The sequence below is a fragment of the Puma concolor genome, chromosome B4 (assembly GCF_028749965.1).
Source record: "Puma concolor isolate L17-30 chromosome B4, mPumCon1.1.hap2, whole genome shotgun sequence".
Taxonomy (NCBI): Eukaryota; Metazoa; Chordata; class Mammalia; order Carnivora; family Felidae; genus Puma; species Puma concolor.
The window spans coordinates 123,883,936-123,907,133 of NC_141673.1; the positions used below are offsets into that span (position 1 = coordinate 123,883,936).

At 41.8% G+C, this 23,198-nt stretch overlaps 1 protein-coding gene across 1 annotated transcript in view; it reads left to right on the forward strand.

Annotated features, from left to right (window-relative positions):
• Positions 1 to 23,198, forward strand: part of NEBL (nebulette) — a 106,770-nt gene that overhangs the window by 78,221 nt on the left and 5,351 nt on the right. The window contains 2 exon segments of the mRNA XM_086714805.1: positions 974 to 1,066; positions 2,272 to 2,421. Of these exon segments, the coding sequence (XP_086570931.1) occupies positions 974 to 1,066; positions 2,272 to 2,421 (243 nt within the window).

The following is a 23,198-nucleotide window of genomic DNA, read 5'->3' on the forward strand; positions in this document are numbered from 1 at the left end:
GGAGAGAGAGAGAGAGAGAATAAGTCGGGGAGGGGCAGAGAGAGAGGGAGACACAGAATCTGAAGCAGGCTCCAAGCTCTGAACTGTCAGCACAGAGCCCGACACGGGGCTTGAACTCACGAAGCGTGAGATCATGACCTGAGCCGAAGTTGGACGCTTAACCGACTGAGCCACCCAGGTGCCCCTGGAAATTGCTATTTTTTTCTAAATGCAACATATATGTCTCTAAATTATTCCCTTACTGGGTAATCCAGAGGTCGGTGCATTTCTTCTTTTGGGGGGGGAGACTGTTTTCCACTGAGGACTTCCCTACGAAGCCCCAAAATGAAGTACATTCCACAAACGAACTTTTGAACCAGGCAGGGAGTAACTGAAGTGAGTTATTTTTAAAGTTTACTTATTTATGTCTTGAGAGAGAGAGAGAATCCCAAGCAGGCTCCACACTGTCAGTGGGGAGCCCACCGTGGGGCTTGAACTCACGAACCATGAGATGACCTGAGCCGAAATCAAGAGTTGGATGCTTCTACTGAGCCACCCAGGTGCCCTCAGCAGAGAAGTTTTTGTTCTTTCTTTGGTTTTCTCGGACAAAAACCTCTCAGTCACTCCCTGAGAATTACTCACATGTCCTTAATCAGCAGTTTATGTCAAACATTTTACTTCTTTGAGCACGAGTGTTGGGGGCTCAGGGATGCGGGGGGCTGTCTGGTATGCATGTGTGTTGGGTGATGAGTCACAGACTGCAGACAGAAGGACAATGAAAAATAAACCAGGCAACTTAAATTTGCTCACAAGATTTTCTTACCAAATCCATGTGGGTGCGACTGTCCCTTTGTTCTCTGATGTCTGCAGGACCGTGGGTTTGCCTCTACGTGTTTGCTTCTTATGTACATCTTTTTCCAGACTTGCGCTTGACTCCGGTGCTGGCTTTTTAAGATTCATTCTTGATTTGTTGATTTCTTCCTTTTGGTAAAAGACCTCAAAGTTTGGCGCACAGATCCTGGCTCCATCTTCGACATTGATCCCCTGGAAGACAATATTCAGTCTAGAAGTCTCCATATGCTCTCTGGTACTGCTTACATTTTGAGTTCCTCCTCATTTACGTGGTTTTGTCCTCAAAGTGCAGCTCATCTGAGCCTTAGAGGCACCTGGTGCCAACTGTAAATTGTGAATTTTTAAAGTTGAGGGTTTGAAAAAAAAAAAAAATGCCATGCTGCTTTAAAATGCCATTCATCATGCATGAAAACAAACCTCACAAAACAGCTTTTTAATATATCAGACATAGATTAGTTTGTCCCAGGTTCACCTAGAAAGGTGTCCAGAGCTTCCTTGTTTCTGCTTTTCATTAGTGAATGTGATTTGATAGGTTTTCTGGGCTTTCGAATGCAATTATTTGGATTGCGTTAAACTGCTAAGATATAAAGGAGATTCGTTTCTCCTTTATATAAAAGGTGGGGGAGGTGTCCTATATAGCATCATGAATGTGTTAAAATAAAATAGACTTTTTGGTACCCTTAAAATTTATCTCTGAGTTTTCGTATAATGCAGAATTTATGGCGTATGTCGCAAGTTCACTCGACTTTTAATTTAGACCGCGTGTTTCTAATTAAAAGCAAAAACCGAATGGCTTGGATATTTGGGTACAGGGATAGCATGCTTTGACATTTCAGACTTTCAGACAGTGTTGAACACACAGAAGCCTTGACAGTTATGCAGTTATTTCAAACAATATAAATAGATGTATTATATCCTTTGGGTCTGTCTCTACCCCCTGATTTATATTCTACATTTAATTACTGACATTAATAAAATGGAAAGCCCAAGGGAAAATAGGGACTCTAATACTTTTGTCCTCGGTTTGATCTACATAAGCAGCCAAGCTCTCATTAAATTTTCTGAAGATAAAGAAAAGGCAACAAATACTTACGCTTGGCGATTCTTGAAAACAATTACGTATAACCAGATGCTAGGTTTGATAGAAACATTTTAGTTTGCTAGTGTTTCCTTAGTTCTTGTTAATTCCCCACCCCACCCCGATTTCTCCTTTAAAATCTACACTTAAAATGAGCATAAGTGATTGTTCAACCTTGATGCACTTGACACAGCATATGCGGAAGTTTGGTAACAGGTGGCTAGAACTTGTAATGCCTGAGCTTTGGGATTTTTATTTATAAGAGACCTGCTTTGTGTCCTTGTTACACTTTTCAGTAATTTTTTTGTTGTGGTTCTTCAAGTCACTTAATCACAAATACGAATATTTTCCTTCCGCTGTAGAAAAGGCGAGTCACTATAGGAGACATCGTTCTCGCTCTCATTCGAGCAGTACTTTTGGCACAGGTCTGGGAGACGACAAGTCAGAAATATCCGAGATTTACCCCAGCTTTTCATGCTGCAGTGAGGTAACCAGGCCATCGGACGAAGGAGGTAGTAAATTTGAATCAGTCTCAGAGAACAATAATACAGTTTTGCAAACCTGTCGTAAGTGTGCCTAACATTCTTCACCTTTGCACAAACATGTAGCCTGGGTGTGTTTGAAAATTTTAAATTCTGTTCAGAAAGTGGAGTCCTTTTCTTTTATACTACTAATTTGCATTCCTGCACGTTTGTTTTTTCCTGTCTTTCTTCACTATTTTCACCGCCAATGGATTTTTAATGACAAAAGGGTCTTGGGACCTGCTGTGTGAGTTTGTTGCATGATTGTGTGATGGAGGTACACAGCCAGAGTGGACATTTGGGTTCTGTGGAGTTTGCGTTTGATTTCCATTGAGGGAAATCAATCTTACAGTTATATTGGAACAGCTAGAAGGGGTTGCTATGAATTTGTGTGCATTTATTATTATTTTATTACTTTTTTTCAAGTTTACTTATTTATTTTGAGACAGAGAGAGAGAGTGCGTGCAAGTGGGGGAAGGGCAGAGAGAGAGGAGCTGAAAGCACAGAGCCCGATGTGCGGCTCTGACTCAGGAACCATGACACCTGAGTCAAAGTGGGACGCTTAACCGACTGAGCCACCCAGGCCAGGCGCCCCTTGTGTGCGTTCTAACGTTGATATACATTTGCAGACAGAGTTAGATCTTGCCTAAAATAAATCGGCTGTAGGGGTGCGTGGGTGGCTCAGTCGGTTGAGTGTCCGGCTTCAGCTCAGGTCATGATCTCACAGTTCGTGGGTTCGAGCCCCGCGTCAGGCTCTGTGCTGACAGCTCAGAGCCTGGAGACTGTTTCAGATTCTGTGTCTCCCTCTCTCTCTGCCCCTTGCCTGCTCACACTCTGTCTCTCTCTCTCTCTCTCAAAAATAAATAAACATAAAAAGAATTAAAAAAAAAAAAGAAATTGGCTGTGATACTTGAGATACGAGATTTAAAAACAAAACAAAACTGGAAAATACTGTTCATTGTTAATAATCTTCCCTATGTTTTATGTAGTCATCCTTTCTCCCGTTTTCTATATCCAAGCCGGCAGATTACATCTAGACCTTTTAGTTGAAATTATTTTGGATGTTCAACTAATCCTGCTGACAAAGGTCTTATTGAAAGTTAAGACCATGGAACAGCTCCATTTTAGTGCCACGGGGAAGGAGGTGAGGGGTCTGAAGCACATAAGAATAAAAAGAACCCTGAATTTCCCCTTCAACCACAGAGGTCCTATCGCTGACATCCCAACGGCAGGAAATTTTGATGTTGAGCAACTTAACATGGGGGTGAGGGGCTGTTGCGGAGAAAGTAAAGTGACCAAAGACCTGATAAAACCGTGAAAGCCCTTGCAATTGTATGATTGGTGTTTTTTTTTTTTTTTCACCCATTCAAATAAAGCACTTATGAGGTTAGAGTCAATTACATCCTATACATCTTAAACTGCATATTTAGACTGGCCTTAGCTGGGTCGAAAGTTTTGTTTTCTTTGACGTTTCAGTTTTACTGAGGTACAATTGACATGTGAAATTGTAAGGTATCCGAAGTGTCCATTGGGATGGTCTGATATGTGAGTACATTTGTGAAATGGACTCCCCCCCACCCCCCCCCCAGCTGGTTACTTAGCACATCCGTCACGTCACATAGTTATCTTGTGTGTGTGTGTGTGTGTGTGTGTGTGAGAACGTTAAAGTTCTACTTTTCTAGCAAATTTCAACGATACAATACAGTGTTGTCAACTGTCGTCACCACGTTATACGTTAGATTCTCGGAGCTTGTTCTTCATATAGCTCCAAGTTTGTGCCCCCTTTCCAACCTCTCCCTGTTTTCCCCACACTCCAGCCCCCGGGCAACCACTTTTGTGCTGTTTCTATGAGTTTGCCTTTCGTTTGTTTGTTTTGGTTTGGTTTTTAAGATCCCACCTTACTAGGACGTTTTTAAAGATCTCTTTTCTCTATGACGCTAATGAAATGTTTGTCAGGTACTTTTGCCGTCTTGTAGACACAACAGTCATGGGGGAACCTCCCTTTTCTGTGGGTGGTTCTCTAACAAAGGGTTCAGTAACTTCTTGAGTTTTTTGATTTTGGACTTGGGGTTGTTGATTTCTCCCTTTGGTGTCCTCTGTGGTTCTGGAGGTGTAGAATAATGCCGATGTTTGATGAGACGAGCAAAATGCAAAACAAATACAAGAATAAACTCGGAGCCATCGTAGTCAACTTCACTCAGTCCAGTGTTTTAGAGTTGATGCGATGTACCTTAGAGACTCTGCTTCAGCAGTGACCCTTCGACTTCACGTCTGTGCACCCAATACAGCATTCATTCATTTATTCACCAAATGTTTATTGAGTGCTCTTTTACACCAGCCAAGAGCTCAGATCTGGTGATGCATAGTGCAGTGAGCAAAAGAGATGTGCCTCTGCTCTAAGGGACTCGGAGTCTGGTGGGGGACTCTGACATGAAACAGATACTGACCCACGTAATGTATAATTAAGAACAGAGAAGGGGCTTTGAGGGGGAGAGTGTGGGGGCCACAAGATGTACAACCGGGGAATTTGATCTGGCCTTGATGTCAGGGAAGCCTTCCCAGAGAAGGAGGATTTGAGCCGAAACGCAAATCCTAAATGATGTTAACTGGGCCAAGGAGGCTTTGGGAGAAAAATGTCTTTGAGAGAGAGAACGGAGCACTGAGATGGTGTGTGGGTGAGATGTTCGAATGGAGGTGTCGAGTAGGCAATCAGAGTCCAGAAGGAAGGCTACACTGGAGGTAGATGTGGAAGGGGTCAGTGATGAGGACTGGGATGAGCCTGCGTAGAGAAGAATTCAGACCCCCTCCCCCAAACGTCTCCAGTCCCTCTGCACCTGCTGACTCTCCGTTCTCTGTCCCCAGGACTGCACTGTGAAAACCCACTGTTGTTGGCTTCTCTCTTCTTTCTCTTCCCAAGCCATACCTTCTCTTTTCTGATTATTTCTAGCAAAAGGACCCCATTCTATGCCAAACTGAATGAGAAAATGTCTCCACTGAAAGACAGTATACATACATATTCTTGTATTTATGCCAGAATGTAAGATTAACACTTGATTGAGAGGGCATAATTACATTTTTTAAAATGGAGGAATTTCAGACGCCATGTTAGGTGGCGGTGGGGGTTGGGGGCTGGATTTCTGACAGGAAGGTGTATCTCAGTAGCTTAAATAATGTCTTGTAAAATGCCTTTGAAAATGCCTTGTCATTCTCAGCCCCCCGTTATGGGGTCAAGGTGCTCTGCTTTTCATGACGTTTCCTAGTTTGGAAAATGGATACTGAAGTACGAAGCAGAAGTAAAGATGTGCCAGTAAGCGTTCTAACGTACATACAAGTATGTGTAACACCAGATGTCTGTGTTAATTTGAAAAGATTTTAGAATACATGGGAACATGCTCCCAACTCCATTTATTTTAAGGGAGGCAAGACGCATTCCAGCTGTTGGCACCTTGGGTCTGTATTCAGATGATTAGTGATATACCAAACCCAATATGTTCAAAGCAATATCCCCGCCCCCCACCTTCCCCCCACAACAGTCTGCTCTTTCCCAGGTTTTCAGTTTGCTAAATGGCAACCGCACCCATCCAGGTACTGAGGTCAAAGCCTTTGGAGTCATCCTTGACCCTTGTTGTTTACTCACACCTCCCTCCAACCCATTAGCAAATCTTATCAGCTCCACCGGGAAAAACATACGCAGAATCTGACTGCTTGGGCCCCCCTCTGCCCTCACTCCGCGTTTCCGGTGGGGCCCTCCTTGCCTCGGACCATCAGGGTAGCTTCCTGACCGCTTTCCTGTTCCTGCTCTTGCCTCTCACGCCGCCAGCCCTCTGTCCTGCTCTTTCCTCCACCTGGTAGCCAGAAGGGATCTTTCCGAAAGTCCAATCACGTCATTCTTCTGCTACCATTTCATTCTGGATATAACCCAAATCCTCACCGTTGCCTGCTCTGGGCCCTGGCTGCTTCCCCAAGCTCGTTTCTTTCCATTCTCGGAACACTCCTGTGGTCCCCGCTTCCCTCAAACCTTCCAAGCAAGCTCCCACCCTGTACTGCCGCACGTAACTGCTTCCCTGCCTGGAACATTCCCTCTCATCCCCATATTTGCTTTGGCCGAACCCCGTTTTTCTCCATAATTCTGCTCAGAAGTCACTTTATTTGGAGACACCCTCCCTGACTCCCAGAGACAAAGTAGCACTTTTCCTGTCTGTCCCTTTTTTTTCTCCTTCACTAGCACTTGGTACCATCCGAGATATTATATATCTATTTATTTGCTTGTCTGTCTCTGCCTCGCTAGAATAGAAGCCCTGCAAGAGAGATATTGGCTCTTTTGTTCACGACTCTGTCACCAGCCGTTAAGAATAAACACTCAGCAAGTATTGGGTGAATGAATGAAATGGCCAAATTAACATTTTTTTTTCCTGTTTCTTATATTTTTTTTTTTAATTGACATATGATTGACATGTAATGTGGTAGTAGTTTCGGGTATACAAGAAACTAAGATCTTAAAAACTAGAACTGCGTGCATAAATATATACACTATAATTATTATTATTTTTTTAAATAAAAGGCTGTTGTGGAAGGCTTTCAAGGAAATTCTCCCATTTTTGTTTGGATGATGTTTTGATACGTTTCAAGGACATTAAAGCATAGCTGAAAAATAACCTAAAATAGAAACATTCCCAGTGTTTTGTTTTGTTTGTTTTTTTTTTCTCCTGATGGTGAAGGGAAGAAGGAGTACCCATGACTTCTCAGTTTCTTTGAAATTTAGGGTCCCCTTTGAAATGTGTACTCTGCTGGGCCCTGGGAAGGAGGTGCTGATTGACTCTGTAGAAGGAAGCAACTTTTATGGTCTTGACGGCTGTTTGATGAAAACCTTTGGTGTCTTTAGTTAATCATATGTATTGGTTTAAGTACCATTCTAGAAACGGAATAGAATTTTAAAACCGTACTTGTTAGTGGTAAGATGAAGAAAAAAAGACAACGTAAGTATTTGGAAACGCCAGCTTTTCTTCCATACTCGATTTTTTTTTTTTTTTTTTTTTTTTTTTTAGATACAGATTAGGATTTTATAGGATAAAATGTGCTAAGTCCCAGCGAGATGTCCTTGGAGATTGGGTTATCTCCCTGCTGTCGAGGGTGTGTGTGTGACTGTGCTGCACTTTAGTGGACACAGCTGTGTGCCACAGGACGAGGCTTTGGACTTCACCCTGGCTGTCTCCTCCTTGAACTGAGGTCTCTGGAGATCATCTAACTTGATCAGGCACAGAGTCCACTTGTGTAACAAGAGGGACATAGAACAAGAAGCTCTCAAAGATATTTTACACTTCCTAAGCTACTTGCCATAAATTTACATAAACTCCCCCCCCCCCCCCCCCGCTTTCTTTTCTATGTATGAGAATACGTTTATGTTCTAAAATTGATCTGTTCTACTCTGTGAATTAAGTAGCTGGGCAGTTATGAGAGTCATCATTTTAGGGTTCTTCTTATGAGTCAGAGGAAATTCTGATTGTTAGGATAAAGGATTAAACAATCGGCTCATTTCCTTGAGGCAAAAGTACCTTATTTTCGTCATTCACATTTGGTTTTCATGAGCATTAGCATAGAAGCCTTCTCCTTTAAGTTTTTATCGTTGTTTTCTTTATGTGTTTCTCATGATATTTTCCCATCTAGCTTTGATTGCTGAATATTTTCCTTTTCTTATGCGATTATTTTGAGCTTTCTTACTTTTCCATCTACTTTCCAAGGTATTAAGTTACCAAAGCATTTTCATGTTACATCTCTACTGTGTTACTTTGATTCAATAAAGGAGGCTTTTTATTTAAACTTGATCTGATTTTGTTTTGATTCTTGAATAGTATCATTTGAAATTACCTTCAGTGCCTTTTGGTATCAGATTAGGTTAACTTGTTTTCATTCGACACGCAGTTCATTGAGTTGGAAATACTCTTGATGTCTCCTGCTCGGTTCACTGCAAGGTTTTCTTTGATCTCTGTGTTTGTCTTCCACACACTTGTCTGCAACGTGTATTTGCCTCCTGGTACGACTTTGTATTTCTTTGGTTTCCCCTAACTCGCAGTGTTCTGTGTTGCTGGTGTTCCTGTGTGTTTGCAGTCTTGCCCAGTGTCTACCCTTCTCAGTTTGAACTCGTGTTTCATTTTGCTTCAGGTATTTTATGTGCTTCTGTTTTCCTTGAGAGCGTACAAGGGTGTGGGGCTGCGACAGGGAAAGAAAGACAGATGTACTTTTTAAAATGGACATTTTTGGTTTTCCAGCCTTGTGAACTTTTTCAGTTCTGTTGTGAAGGAGTCTTGGTGGGATGACCTTGTCCTGCCTTCACTGATGGAAAACAAGCTTCTGAATTCTGTGGCCGCCCTGTCTGGGCTGTGCTTATTATAGCATTCTAACCCGTGTCCTACGCCCTTTTGTGAGAGATGCTTCGGCACATTCTGGAACTCTCAGTAGATTGTCTGTAGGTGTACCAAGAGGGCAGTGCACCAATTAGGGAGCCGATTGTCCTAAACCTGTGTGTGTTTTCAAGGCACCCATAACTCCATCTGTTTATCCACAAAACATTTATCTCCTACGTGTGGGAGACGCTAGAAACCGAAAAATTAAAGGTCTAGTTGTTACCCTCGAATAACTCACTTTCGGACGAGAGAGCCAGATGCATGAAGCCATTGTATCCAGGAAGGCGTTGTGATGGACTGACACAGAGAGTTGGAATCAGCCAGGTGGGAACACGGGAAAGGAGTGTTTGGGGCCAAAAAGTAGCTTATGAGCATATGGGAAACTTGGGGTGCTCTGGCATGTCTTAAGCCCAGGGGCCGTGTGTCTAGGAAACGGGTTGAAGACCAGACCAGAGTGTGGGGAGTGCCAAGCCACAGCCTCCTCAGGGACAGGGTGCAAGTGAATATTATTTGTGGGCCCTCTCCTTGGGCTCTATCCAGCAGGAGAGTTGGAGGCTACGTAGAGGACCCGTTCTCTAGACTGGTAGGTGATTGAATCTGTGGCTTGGAAGTTTAATCCCCTCTAGGAGCTTATCTACGGATCTAGTCTGCATTGGATGATTTAGATCCTACCAAGAGAACCGACTTCTTGGGCATCCCATGACCAGAAGGCCTTCTTCACAGTCTTGTAGAGGGGCTCATGGTGTAGAGACAGCAGTGTAGATTTTTATTTCAGACGTCACAGTGTCTCTTATTGTTGATATTCAGCATCGATGTAGGAGAGCAGAAACTCCAAATTCATAGCATCTTCCTACTCTCACGACTTCCAGACTCCAGACAAAATAGCCTACTGCTGGCTGCTTCATAGGTGTATCAAATCCTACGTGTGGAACCAGTGTCTAATTTCCTATCTTCCCACACAAACAAACAGACATCTGTTGTTGTCTTTGTTCACCATCTCAGCTGGTGACGCAATCATTCACAACACTAGACCAACAATACCTGTGACGTCCTCATTACCTTTCTTCCTCTCCCACTTCGTATTCAATCCGTCTGTAAACCTGTTGACTCTGTTCACTACAGATCTGTCCCAAATCTATCCCCTCCTTGCTAGTCGCGGTACATCCTGAGCAAATCCCATCCCGGCTCCTGGAGATCTCCGAAATAGGCTCCTGATCTTTATAATTTCATTTTTGCCTCTCTCCGAGCTGACCTCTGCCCAGTGACCAATGATCCTTTAAAACCCTGCATCAGATCACATACATGCTTGCTCAAAATTCTCCAATAGCTCCAATCACACTTCAACTAAAAACCAAGATCCGTAGACTACAAGGTGTTGCACGGTCTGGTACTTCCTTGGTCATGTCTCCAGTTTCCTTTTCTGCCAGACTGTCTGCTCCAGCCACACAGACCTCCCAGCGTTAGGTGTCCTCTCACCGTGGGCTCTTTGCAATCACTGGTCCCTTTGCCTGGAACACTCCCAAGTGTTTTGAGGTGCTTTGTGGCTTGCCTCCCTTGGTTCAGGTCTCTGATTAAATGTCAGCTCATCAGAAACGCTTTCCTTGACCACTCTACCTGGAAAACTCTCAATCTACGTACACCCATAAGTCTCTATCCCTTTACCCTGCTTTATTTTTCTCTGTAACTCTTCTTTTAAGCTTTATTGATAAACAAAATTTGCACGTATTTAATATCAAAATTTTGATGAGTTTGGACATATGCATATACCCATGATACCATCACCACAATCAAGATACTAAACATATCCACCATCTCTAAAAATTTCCTTGTGTTCGTGTGTGTGTGTGTGTGTGTGTGTGTGTGTGTTTGGTGTGTGTGTGTGTATGATTGATAAGAACACTTAACATGAGAACTATCCTCTTAACATCTTTTCCAGCGCACAATACAGTATTTTTTTAAATTCTTTTACTATTTACCTAACTTTATATTCATGCATTTGTATATTAGATAATTTGTATATTACATTTTATCTTTTTTTATATAATTTATTGTCAAATTGGTTTCCATACAACATACAGTATTGTTAACTAGAGGTACTATGTTGTACGGCAGATCTCAGAAGCTTTATACTCAGTGAGCAACAATTTCCCATTTTCCTCTCCCTCTGCCCTTGGCAACTGTCATTCTGTTTTCTGCTTTATGAATTTGACTATTTTGGATACCTCGTATAAGTAGAATCGTGTCCTATCATTGGCTTGTTTCACTCAGTATAATGTTCTCTAGGTTCATCCATGTTGTCACAAATGGTAGGATTTCTTTCTTTTTCAAGACTGAGTGATATTCCATCATATGTATATATCATTTCCTTCATCCATTCATCTGTCAATGGTCATTTGGGCTATGTTCATTTCTTGGCTATTGTGAATAGTGCTGCAGTGAGCCAGGAGCCACAGATATCTCTTCCAGATCAGGTACATGCAGATCAAAACCACAATGTGACATGATGTCATATCTGTTAGGATGGCTATTGTCCAAAAACAAACAAACAGACAGACAAAAAACTCAAACAAACAAAAGAAGATAAATGTTGGCGAGGATGTGGAGAAATTGGAACCCGTATACTTTGTTGGTGGCAATGTAGAATGGTACAGCCACCATGGAAGACAGCGTGGAGGTTCCTCAAAAAATTAAAAATAGAATTTCAATATGATCTAGCAATTCTGTTTCTGGGTACATAGCTATCATCCTTTTTATCATCTGATACTGTATTGCATTATGTATTAACTAATTATGTCTCCCCCAGAGTATAAACTCTATTAGAACAGAATCGTTCTGCCTGCTTTGTTCTCTAGTCTGTAACTACATCTAGAAAAGTACCAACAAAACAGACACTTAATATTGTTGACACATAAATACATTCAAGTTAAAGTTTGATCTGAAATACAAAGAGACCGCTTTGTTACATGTGCTAAATCACTAAAACTTGGTATCAGTCTTTAATTTATTAAATCTAATTAGAGCTAATATGGCTGAGGATAACAGTGCAATAATAGCCTTTTTACTTTTACTTCTTTATTTTTTTAAGCAGTAACGGAAGATGTTTCGCTGGACCATAACATGGTAACCTCTGTTTATTTTTTATTTTATTTATTTTATTTTTTTTTTAATTTTTTTTTTTTACATTTTATTTATTTTTGAGACAGAGAGAGACAGAGCATGAACGGGGGAGGGTCAGAGAGAGGGAGACACAGAATCGGAAACAGGCTCCAGGCTCTGAGCTGTCAGCACAGAGCCCGACACGGGGCTCGAACTCATGGACCGTGAGATCATGACCTGAGCCGAAGTCGGACGCTTAACCGACTGAGCCACCCAGGTGCCCCGGTAACCTCTGTTTATTACAAAGCCTGAGTCAGCTGGTGACCTTTCATAACCAAGAAATCAGTAAATTATTCCTACATTAACACTTCTGTTCTCACATAAAGACCTCTCATTTCAATGTTTTATTTCACTTGTGACAACTGTCCTGAGTAAGGACTTCTGAAATTCATACCTCGTATCGCTTCCGTCTCAGTGTATTCTAGTTTGTTGTTTGGTCATGAACTCCATGGTGGCAGAGAATGAAAGGTGCCATGTAGCTTTGCTTCTTGTACACAGCGCAGGGCCGCGAATGCTCGATGAATAAAGGGTGAACGAGAGGAGACAAAGTGCCAGCACAAGTCGCCCCTGTCCTAGACACAGCAAAGACCCCAGAATGCACCCTGAGTTCCGAAGGATAATAGCCATCATTAAAAGTTAAATTTACCACTAAGCTGAGAACAGAAATAGTAAATGCAGGCACAATACTAAACTATTAGTATATTTTGAAAGTGATGGATATGCATCCAACCAGCGGTGTTTCAAAATCTCCTTTCATAGGAGCAGTGTCCATAACGTCACAATCCTTTGCTCGGTCTCTGCATTAATTTTTCTGTTGATCCTCTTTGTGCATTGAGGATTTACGTTTTATGCTTTATGAGTGGTAGTCTACCCAAATGCAACATTTGTTTTTAATGGTGAGCATAGTCTTAAAATTAGAAAGCCAGAACTGCTTAGTAGGAAGTACACTCTTGATTTTGAACTCTTCGTATTTTTGTCTTTGTTTAAAATAAAATTTTGTCTTTGTTTAAAATTTCTAGGGAAGCCACTACTTTTGGTTTCTGACTACCGATGGGAAGCTCTAGCCCCCTGAAAAAGTCCAACTCCTTCTTAGCCTGACTTCCGTAAGGAAAATGCCTTCAACAAGAAAATTTCAGTCGCATTATTTCCCTGTATGTGAGAGCTGCTTCCAATCTGAATTTGAGAAGTGCGCGGTATCTGTCAAAAAGTGATGTTTGCCTGTCTTCGTTTAAGTGCAGGAAGATTTAAAGAGTTGATAGCTGAGATACTTCTGTGGTCAATTTCTGAGATAAATTTCTGTGATGAAACTAATCTATAGGAAAATAAATGAGTCCTTTATAATGTAAAATCCTATTGTCAGCTATTACCTGATCACATGTAGCCATCTAGCTGGTGCCTCTAGCTTGCAAAAAAGCACATATTGTAAACTGGTAGAAACTTTTAGTTCGTTCCTGGAGAAAAAGGTTCAGGATTCTGACTGAATTTGAAGTCCTTAGAGAAAAACTCCTATTGCTGATATCAATAGACTGGGAATGAAAGCAGCGTAACAAGTTTCCTCTTCTGAGTGTGAAGCTGGGAAAAGGATCAAGTCCTAATGAATAGCACTTGTTCCAAGATGCACATGTGTCTTTCATTGATTTGCCAAAATTAAATCAAAGGGTTCCAAATGTGTGTGAAGGAGAAACATCTGACGCCCAAAGTAGCAAACAATAAAACACTAGAAATATATTTCCTGCGAAGCCTAGTTGATTGGGGAGAAAGAGAAGGTTTGATCATCGGGAAGGAGATAAATGTGGCCATAGCATATGTGTCAAATGAGAAAACTTTGGAAGAGCTTTGTAAATTGTGAAGTGATGTACGTGGAAAGGACAGAATGAGTTTTTCATATTGAACATCAGCAGTGAAAATGGAAAGAGTGGTTTTGGGTTTTAGGGATCAAATTTAACATCCAAGTTGGATGGCGGACTGAGTAGATACACATATTTGCATATCTGTCTTAGAGATAAAACAGTCACAATGTTACCTTTGTAGTCATGCATTTCCTTTCCTGCCCCGACTTCCTATTTCATGCAGGTGCCCCACATCCTCCCGCCCCAGGCTAGTAGGTCATGGGGATTGGATCCTGACTTTTTACAGGAACTACTTAAAATTTCCACGGGCTGATGCGGCCGGGTGACGTTGTGTCGAGTCTCTGCCTTTTGTTTGGTCATTATCTCCTGTTGCCCAAGCTCACTGTTGTGTGTTTCCTCTCTTGCGGCCAGATTCCCTACTCCTTGACTATTCTTATTCCAAAAATGTCCCTGATCTGCCCGTTCCACATTTTTTCAGACATTCTGCCTTGGATCTTTATCTTACAGCATGTATCTGACCCTTGTGTACTGAACTTGTTTACTAGTCTGTCAGATTCTTACCTAGATCCTGTCAAAATATCTTTAAAATTGCATGCCTTTGATTCCAGGGGCCTGTTCCCCATCTCCCTACTTGACTGTGACTCTTGGTACCTGCCTATTTCTTCAGCCCCAGCCACTTACCTTAAACTGAACCTTGGGCTCCGCAAGGCCCAGACAATCCATTATGTTCATTTGCCCACATTTCCCTGTCTTCAAATCACGTCAGGGACACATTGATTCAGTTTCGTATATGTCTGTTGGTTGAAAAAATATATACTTGCTCATTCAGAAGTGTTCCCAAGCCTGAGATGTGTCTATATATGATATTTAGTGTGCCTTGTCACGAAGGGTGTCTAATATAAAACTGTATTTGGGAACTACTTGTGGACTGATGCTTTTCCCAAGGGTCAGTATTTGAATTGATTAGCGCAAGAATAAACCACATGCCTAGTCTGTTTTAAAGTCTTTAAAAATAGGTTATGTCTATTTATCTAACAGGTATTTATAGACTATCCTCTACAATAGCATAATGAGAATTTCTTTCATTGTTGAATAATGAATCTTTCTGGATGAGACTGACTTACACAATATGGATGGTAGTATTCATTGAGGAAAATTGGGATTTGCTGTGAACTGACCTTTCAGTCATGGCCTAACTTGTGTCGAACACTAGATTCAGTGCCGCGGTTTACCCAAATGGAAACAGCATCTCTGTATCCCTGCTATCCTTAAGTTCTTTATTGCTTTCATCTTATCAAAGAACTGCCCCCAAATTATGTATTTCTTGTCAGAAAGTTATAGATATAGACATATATCTATCTATCTATCTATCTATCTCTATATTATCTATATCTATATATCTATATACATCTATATCTATATCTATATCTATCTATATCTATATATATCTATATCTATCTATATATATCTATATATCTATATATCTATATGTATATATTTCCATACTGTGAATTCCTTTATTTTCTTTTTTGTTTTGTTTTGAGAGATAGCATGCATGTGTGTGCACAGACACAGATACATACCTTATTGATTTTGTGCCACGAGAACATTTTTAAAGACTTTGTAATTTGGGGCGAAAAGCACTTCCTTTTCCCTCAGTGACAGTGCTGCTTCTACGTGTGGTTTGTGTTACAGTTACAAGTTGGGGAGTCTCTCCTGGATTTGATAGCTAAAACCGAGAAACAAATCGGAGAAGAAACACACAAGTTGATATTCAAATGTAAATGTACGAGTAAACCGGTTAGATTACTCTGAAGCAAAATAGCAGATATTCCTAACTCTAAATCTCTCTAGTTCTGTTCAAAACACATTGTGTCCTGGTTCCATTCTGCCAGAGAAGATTCACAGACTTATTTTTTCGTGACAAAAACCAGTTAGCTTTGAAATCGCGACCTACTGCTGGCTTGTGAGACTAAGTGTACCTGGCTGATAATGTAAAAAATAGCTTATTTTGTGATTCTTTTTTTCAATATTTAGTGATTTTTTTTAATGTTTATTTATTTTGGGAGGAAGAGAAAGAGAGAGGGGGGGATGAGTGGGGGAGGGGCAGAGAGAGAGGGAGACACCGAATCCGAAACAGGCTCCAGGCTCTGAGCTGTCAGCACAGAGCCCGATGCGGGGCTCAAACTCAGGAGCCCTGAGATCACGCCCTGAGCTGAAGTTGGATGCTTAACGAACTGAGCCACCCAAGTGCCCCTTTTTCCAATATTTACGAACTGCAGAGCCTTAAAACAATATATTAGAAATTCTTATTTGGGGGCAACTAAGCCAAATATAGAAAAGAAGTGGTAAGATGTAATGCATATATGCATAGCGCTAGAAAGTACATAATCTGGATGTTTCCTTTTGCGATTAATAGGTAAGTAGGAATCTTTAAATATCCGACTTATATTTGGCTAGAGCAACATTGTAAATCTATTATTTGAATTTACCGAAGAAATGGTTAAGCAGTCTTCTGGACTTATTATATTTGCAACTGAATTCTTAGCATGACTGTAGTGCTTGTCGCCATTCTGATGCTGACTTGGGGGAGTAACAGTGTCCTTGCAGGCAGTGTCCTCCAGAAGGATTTTGAAAATTGTCAGGTGGCATCATGATGGGGGTCTTCCTTGCTCAGTGGGAGAGTGGCTGAAGTCCTATTAGGACATGTGGCTTAAACCCAGACTTGAAATTATTCATACAGGATAAGGTGACTGAGTGACAATTGTCCTGAGTAAAATAGGATACTATTGGCAAAGGGAAGAAGAAACAAATCTCTCTCTCTCTCTCTAACACACACACACACTCCAGAGACTTATCAGATGCCAAAATGAGCCTTTCAGAAATCTGAAAGCCTTTCAGAAATCTGAAAGCCATTGCTTCAGAAGTAATGCTGTTTTCTATGACTTGAGCTGGATTTTCCAAAAGTGAATGACTCATTCTCACCGTAATTTCTTCCAGCGATGTAACTAGCATCCCATCATCAACCACAGTCACCTAAACTTCCTGTGGAGTTTCTACCCTGAATCCACCACGGAAAGAGTCCGTGCTAGTGACAGTGACCTCTGTGAACCTGACGAAGCCGACTTCCACATCTCCCCACGCACCAAACTTCTTTTTCTTTCGCCTTTCCCTCTCTGCAGTCTGCCCCACCACAGGAGTGAGTGGTCCACTGAGGAGTCTTCCAACTCCACACAAAGCCCTCTATGCTGGAAGCTCCTGTGCTCTCCAGACCACAGCACCCTCTTTCACACTTCTGATTTCACAATGCTTGTTTGCACATTGATCTCACACTGTCTTGTCATTTCGTCCATATCATTTTGCTGTGGTACAGTCAGACGATAGAGTATAGACTGACTGTCTAGGGTCAGACTGTTGGTATTTAAATACCAGCTCCACGTGGCCCTGATATTTTTTTTTTACCAAGTTACTGCACCTCTCTAACCTTCAGATTCTTCATTTGGAAAGTGTGGGCATTTTGCCACCTGTAAGGGAATGACGATTTCACCAGCTGATGCGTGTGACCCACTGAGCACAGGGCATGGTTGTAGTTGGGGGACCCCAACTGGACTGAGACCAAGGGGGTTCCTGGGGAGCAGGACTTCCTCTGCTACAACTGGGCGAGTCCTGAGCAAACTGAATTAGTCCTCTAACATATAAGCACTTCATCCAATCAAATTTTATTATATTCATAGCGTATGTTCCTTGGAAGGCAGAGTCCTATGTTACATCTTTCCCCCATGAAGTGTCACAGGGACACATACCTAGGTGATTAAATATGTTCCCATGTATTGAATTGTCTTAAAGGGGGTTTGCAACACCTTAGAGTAATAACATTTATCTGAGAATAGAAATGAAAACAAAGATGATATCGGAGTCTAGAAGGAGAAAATTGTAGGAACCTAGCACTGGCTTGGGGGATGATTTTTGAATCTGTAAAGACATTTTTTGGCTGCACAGCCCCCTTTCTCTCTGAGGTCCTGTTCTGGTCAGCCTCACAGAACCGGGGTCGGCTTCCATTGGTTCGCCCTCCCTAGGTGGTGCCTCCTGGTGCTCGCCTTACTGGAACAGCTGGATTCTTGGATTCTTCTGCAGGGAGCTTCCTCTCACTAAGATTTCTTCTGACGGTCTCTGGTTGCTTCTCGTGTCTGGGGCTAAACATTCGCCTCCACAAATACAAACAAGTCACGGAGGGGGAGATGTGTATTTTCTTTAGCCTGTTCCCCCTGCTGTCACAGAATACCACAGACCAGATAGCTTACTAACAACAGAAATCCGTCTCCCCCACTTCTGGAGGCTGGGCCTCTGAGATCAGGGAGCCAGCACAGTTGAGTTCGGCGAGGGCCCTTTTCCCAGGTTGCAGACCGGTATCTTCTGGTACCCTCACCTGATGGAAAGAGAGCTGGCTACTCTCTGGCCTCTCTTGAGGGCACGAATCCTATTCTAGAGGCTCCGCTCTCATGTCCCAGATCACCCCCCAAAGTCCCCACCTCCCAATACCATCACCTTGGGGGTTTGGATTTCAGCATATGAATCTTGGAAGCAGCCAACACAAATATTCTGTCGGTTTCAGGGGGAGAGGGCGAATTTAGGAATCGCGTAAATAGGGTCACGTGAGCCTCTAAATTTGTGTCGGGTTGGGGAGAAAGCTGATAGATAGCTCAGTGGTTCTTCACTGTGGCTGCCCATGTAAATCACTTGGAATCCTTGAAAAAATAAGACAGCGACGGTTAGTCCCTTCACTCCCACCCCACAGATTCTGATTTAACTGGTCTGGGGGATCTGGACATAACATGGTTTTAAAAGATTGCAGGTGAATTCAGTATGCGGCCAGAATGGAAACCCACCCACCAAGTAACTGATTCCCTCTCTGTCTCTGTTCCCTTTTCTTTCCCACAAGGTTCTGGCCTGGCCAGAGCTGGAAATTTAGCATAGGAAATAGCAATGGTTGCTTTTATTTTTACATATGATTTCCAAAGTTTGAGCACTTGTTTTGTATCCCAGTGATGATGATGCTTGTCTTTAAAACCTGGTGGGGCGCCTGGGTGGCGCAGTCGGTTAAGCGTCCGACTTCAGCCAGGTCACGATCTCGCGGTCCGGGAGTTCGAGCCCCGCGTCAGGCTCTGGGCTGATGGCTCAGAGCCTGGAGCCTGTTTCCGATTCTGTGTCTCCCTCTCTCTCTGCCCCTCCCCCGTTCATGCTCTGTCTCTCTCTGTCCCAAAAAAAATAAATAAAAACGTTGAAAAAAAAATTAAAAAAAAAAAAAAAAACTTGGTGATTTTAACTCAATTGTAGGTTAGCTCACTTTTATGTTAAAGTCTGTTGATTCATAGCTTATTATGCTGTAAGCCGGTTTCTTAGGTACTTGTCTATTTACAGCTTATAATTAAAAACCAACAAACAAAAACCTGGAGGCAATCTGGCTTGTTTCTGTCTTCTGCAGGGATGGGACAGAATTTTCTAGAGTGCTTAGAATTCTGTCAGATTAGAAAAAAGCATCTTGCCGCTGCATTCAGCATAAATGTTGTGGATTTAGCGCTCACTTGGGGCTTGTGGAGAGAATCAGATGCCAGGAAGAAGTGAGGCTCTGAATTGGAACCCTTGATGGCACCTGTAAAAGCTACTTGAGCAAAAAGGTCCACATCATGGGCCTATTTTATTACCAGTCAGCTCAGCCACCTTGCTCATGGCCAAGATGAGATCTGATGAGGTTCTGGCTCCTTATTTAATACTTACTTCAAGGCCAGCAGTATCTTCATGCTTTCTCACTTACGGTCATCATTCATTTTAGCAACTCCCCTGTGGTTGCCCAAATCGAAATTCTTTATTCAGAAAACAAAAACATCCCACGATTCTCCAAGTTCTTTGATACACAGTAGGTGATAAAACTGTAGTCAGCTGTTAAGAAAATAGGACGGTAATGTGATTGTATCCTCTATTCTTGATTGCAAACCTTCTGAAGGGTGATTTTCTCCTTATTCTGAATTTTTTTTTTTAAAGTAAGCCTATGAGAAACACTCCCAAATTATTTTCTTTGCTTATGTTATGTTTACGGTTAGCCAGCTGTTACAGACTAAATGCTTGTGTCCCTCCCCAGTTCACATGTCAAAATCCTAATCCTCAAAATGATGGTAGTAGGAGGTATGGCCTTTAAGAGGTGACTAGGTCATGAGGGTGGATTTAGTGGCCCAGAGGGCTCCCTCAGCCCCTCTGCCATTCGAGGGCTCAGCTGAAGGAAGTAGTTTATCTATGAACCAGGAAATGGATCCTCATCAGACTCTGAATCTGCCAGTGTCTTTTTTCTTAATTTTTTAAAAAATGTTTTTATTTATTATTGAGAGACAGAGAGATACAGAACATGAGCAGGGGAGGGGCCGAGAGATGGAGAGACACAGAATCGGAAGCAGGCTCCAGGCTCCGAGCTGTCAGCACAGCGCCCGAGGCGGGGCTCGAACTCACAAACTGCGAGATCATGACCTGAGCCGAAGTTGGACGCTTAACCGACTGAGCCACCCAGGCGCCCCTGAGTCTGCCGTTGTCTTGATCTTGGACTTCCTAGTCTCCAGAACAGTGAGAAATAACATTTGTTGTTTAAGCCATCCAGTCTATGGTATTTTTTTGTATACCAGCCCTAATGGGCTAAGGCACCATTCTTATTTTTGTGTGTGGCGTTTGGCCATCTACTATTATGCTATTGTCATGGTGAGGCTTTCTGAACCTCTCCCCCACAGTGGGATGGCCTCCTTTTGAATATTCTTCCCCTTTTATTATGGGTGCATATCCTTGGTTCATTTACTCTACTGCGCATGTTTATGCGTATTTCCTCATTTTTGCAGCTTCAGATTTGCGAAGTTTCCAAAACATGTTTCCTCTTCCATTCTCACCTTGTTTTATGATCTTTGTGTCTGCGTGCTTCTTTATCTTGGCTTTATCTCCTTCCGTGATAAGGAGAAACGTTAAATAGAAAATATTAGTATTGGCTGTTTGTGGAAGAACTTTACGGTGCACGAGAGGAGAGATTTTGGTTTTCTAAATACTATGAGACATTCCAAATAGAGCCTGAAATCCTTAAAGCTTGAGTCAGCTTCCAGACCTCTGGTCAATAAATCTTACCAGTGTGAAATGAAAATTGAATCACATTTGTGTGTTTGCTGTTGCCTTAGGATAACGAAACTATTGTTTTATGACTCTTACGCCATTGTAATAAAAAACTCTTCAACTTCAAGACTCTTGAATTGGAAGACTGTCATGGTACCTTGGCCATTATCCATATGTATCAGTGCCGGTGGAATCTGACCCCTGGTTGAAAGAAGAGGGCACTATATGTTTTTCTCTGATAAAAAGGCCAGGTTTGTGGCGAAATTAGCCTAATATCTTGCTTCTGCAAAACCTTTGGAGTTCCGTATTTTCATGGAAGAATGTCACACACACACAGACTAGCTATCTTTCACCCAAATTCTTAATAAACCCAATTTCCAAAGCCATTGTTTTAAATCTCCCATTGCTTATTTTACCTACAGTACATACAAAAGAAATCACTTAACCAAAACAATAAAGAAAAGCAATGTCTGTGCCTCTTTTTAGATTGGCATGTGCTTTTAGTAAGTTGATTCCTCTGGGCTCTCAGTTATGTTTTTCATAGCTCTAATAGGAGCTTCCTAAAAACTCTTTTATTGTATCAGGTATAAGGTAGATAACAAGGTTTGATAGCCCTCGAGGAACGTGCATTAAGTAATGCAGCTGGAGAGGGAAATGGAAAGAATCGATAAAGGCATGAGGAGAAACCGTAAGAACAAGATAGATTATGTTTACCCCAAGGTTCCTCCTTCTAAACTCTCCCCTGTTCTCTCCAACCCACACAGATTTAGGGCAAATACATCACTTTCTTCTTTTGCTATATTTGACAGTGGCTACAGGTTCTCTTTGAAGGTCAGGTTTGAGCAGTCGAACGGGCATGAATACACTTGGTTTTTAAAAGCCAAAATTCGAGAACGCTGTTCAACAACACTCTTGAACTGTCAGTCCTGGGATTATGACGTACAAATTATATAAACATAAACACATTACAGCATACGAGACAGCATGTTTAAAAATATTTTTCATCATTGTCTTTTCCTAGTGGTTTTCCCCCAAAATAATTTAAGATGGTTTTGGTTAACTCTGCACATCAGAAGGTGAAGGTCAATTTGATAGTGTAACAAAGGATAAAAGTTTTTTTTTTTTTAATTCTAAGCAAGTTTATAGGAGTTTTACATTTAACTTTTAGAATTTACTAATAGATTAAAATAATAATTTATAAAGCACTGACTTGTTTAAAATTTTTTTTATTTTTACATTTATTTATTCTTGAGAGACAGACAGAGCACAAGTGGGGGAGGGGCAGAGAGAAAATGAGACACAGGATTGGAAGCAGGCTTCGGGTTCCGAGCTGTCAGCACAGAGCCAGATGAGGGGCTCAAACTCATAAACCGTGAGAGCATGACCTGAGCCGAAGTCGGACGCCCAACCAACTGAACCACCCAGGTGCCTCAGCACTGATTTGTTTCAATGGCTAAAAACCAGTCACGGCTGCCAGTCTGGGGGTACAATTGGTGCCCTTGACTTACATATTTAACTGGAAATGCCCTAAGTATTCTGAGCCATGTCTTCAGCTCGGCAAAGGACAGATGTCCAGGGTCACTATTGCTTGGGGAGAGCAATTGTTTTTGTCACTCCTCTCCTTTCATGCCTGGCATGCCTTGAACGTAGTGGATGGTGAGAGTTGTTAAAATTTATGGAGGCTTACTAAGTGACAGGCAATGTAGTAAGCCCTGGGCACACATGAACTCACTCAGTCAATATTTGCTGAGTATCGAGGGAGTAAAGAAATGAATGGGCAGGGCATCCAACACACAGAAAAGGCTCTTCTCCTCAGCTGATTAAGTGGACTTAGATATTTTTAGGGATTTCATTATTTTTTCTTCATGAGTGAATTTTGACGATATGCCTGACTTCCTCTTGACATTAAATATTTAAATTGAGCTGCTAATGTTAAGAAGTGCGATGTTCTCAAGTATTTGATATTTAATGCTTTAATAACTTCAGAGTGTTCTACAATCCAAGTAGAGGTCTTGGCAGCTTCTCTCGGCAGCTTCTCTTTGTCTCTTTGAACATCGAGAGAATAAATAAACACGATCTGTAGCCACACTGTAATATGAATTAATTCAAGAACTTTTTAAAAATTTCCATTCAACCTAATATCACTATTATCTGGAGAACACATTAATGATTTGTAATTTTCTGATGATTCAACTTCTTTAAAGTTTGACGTTCTCATACATCG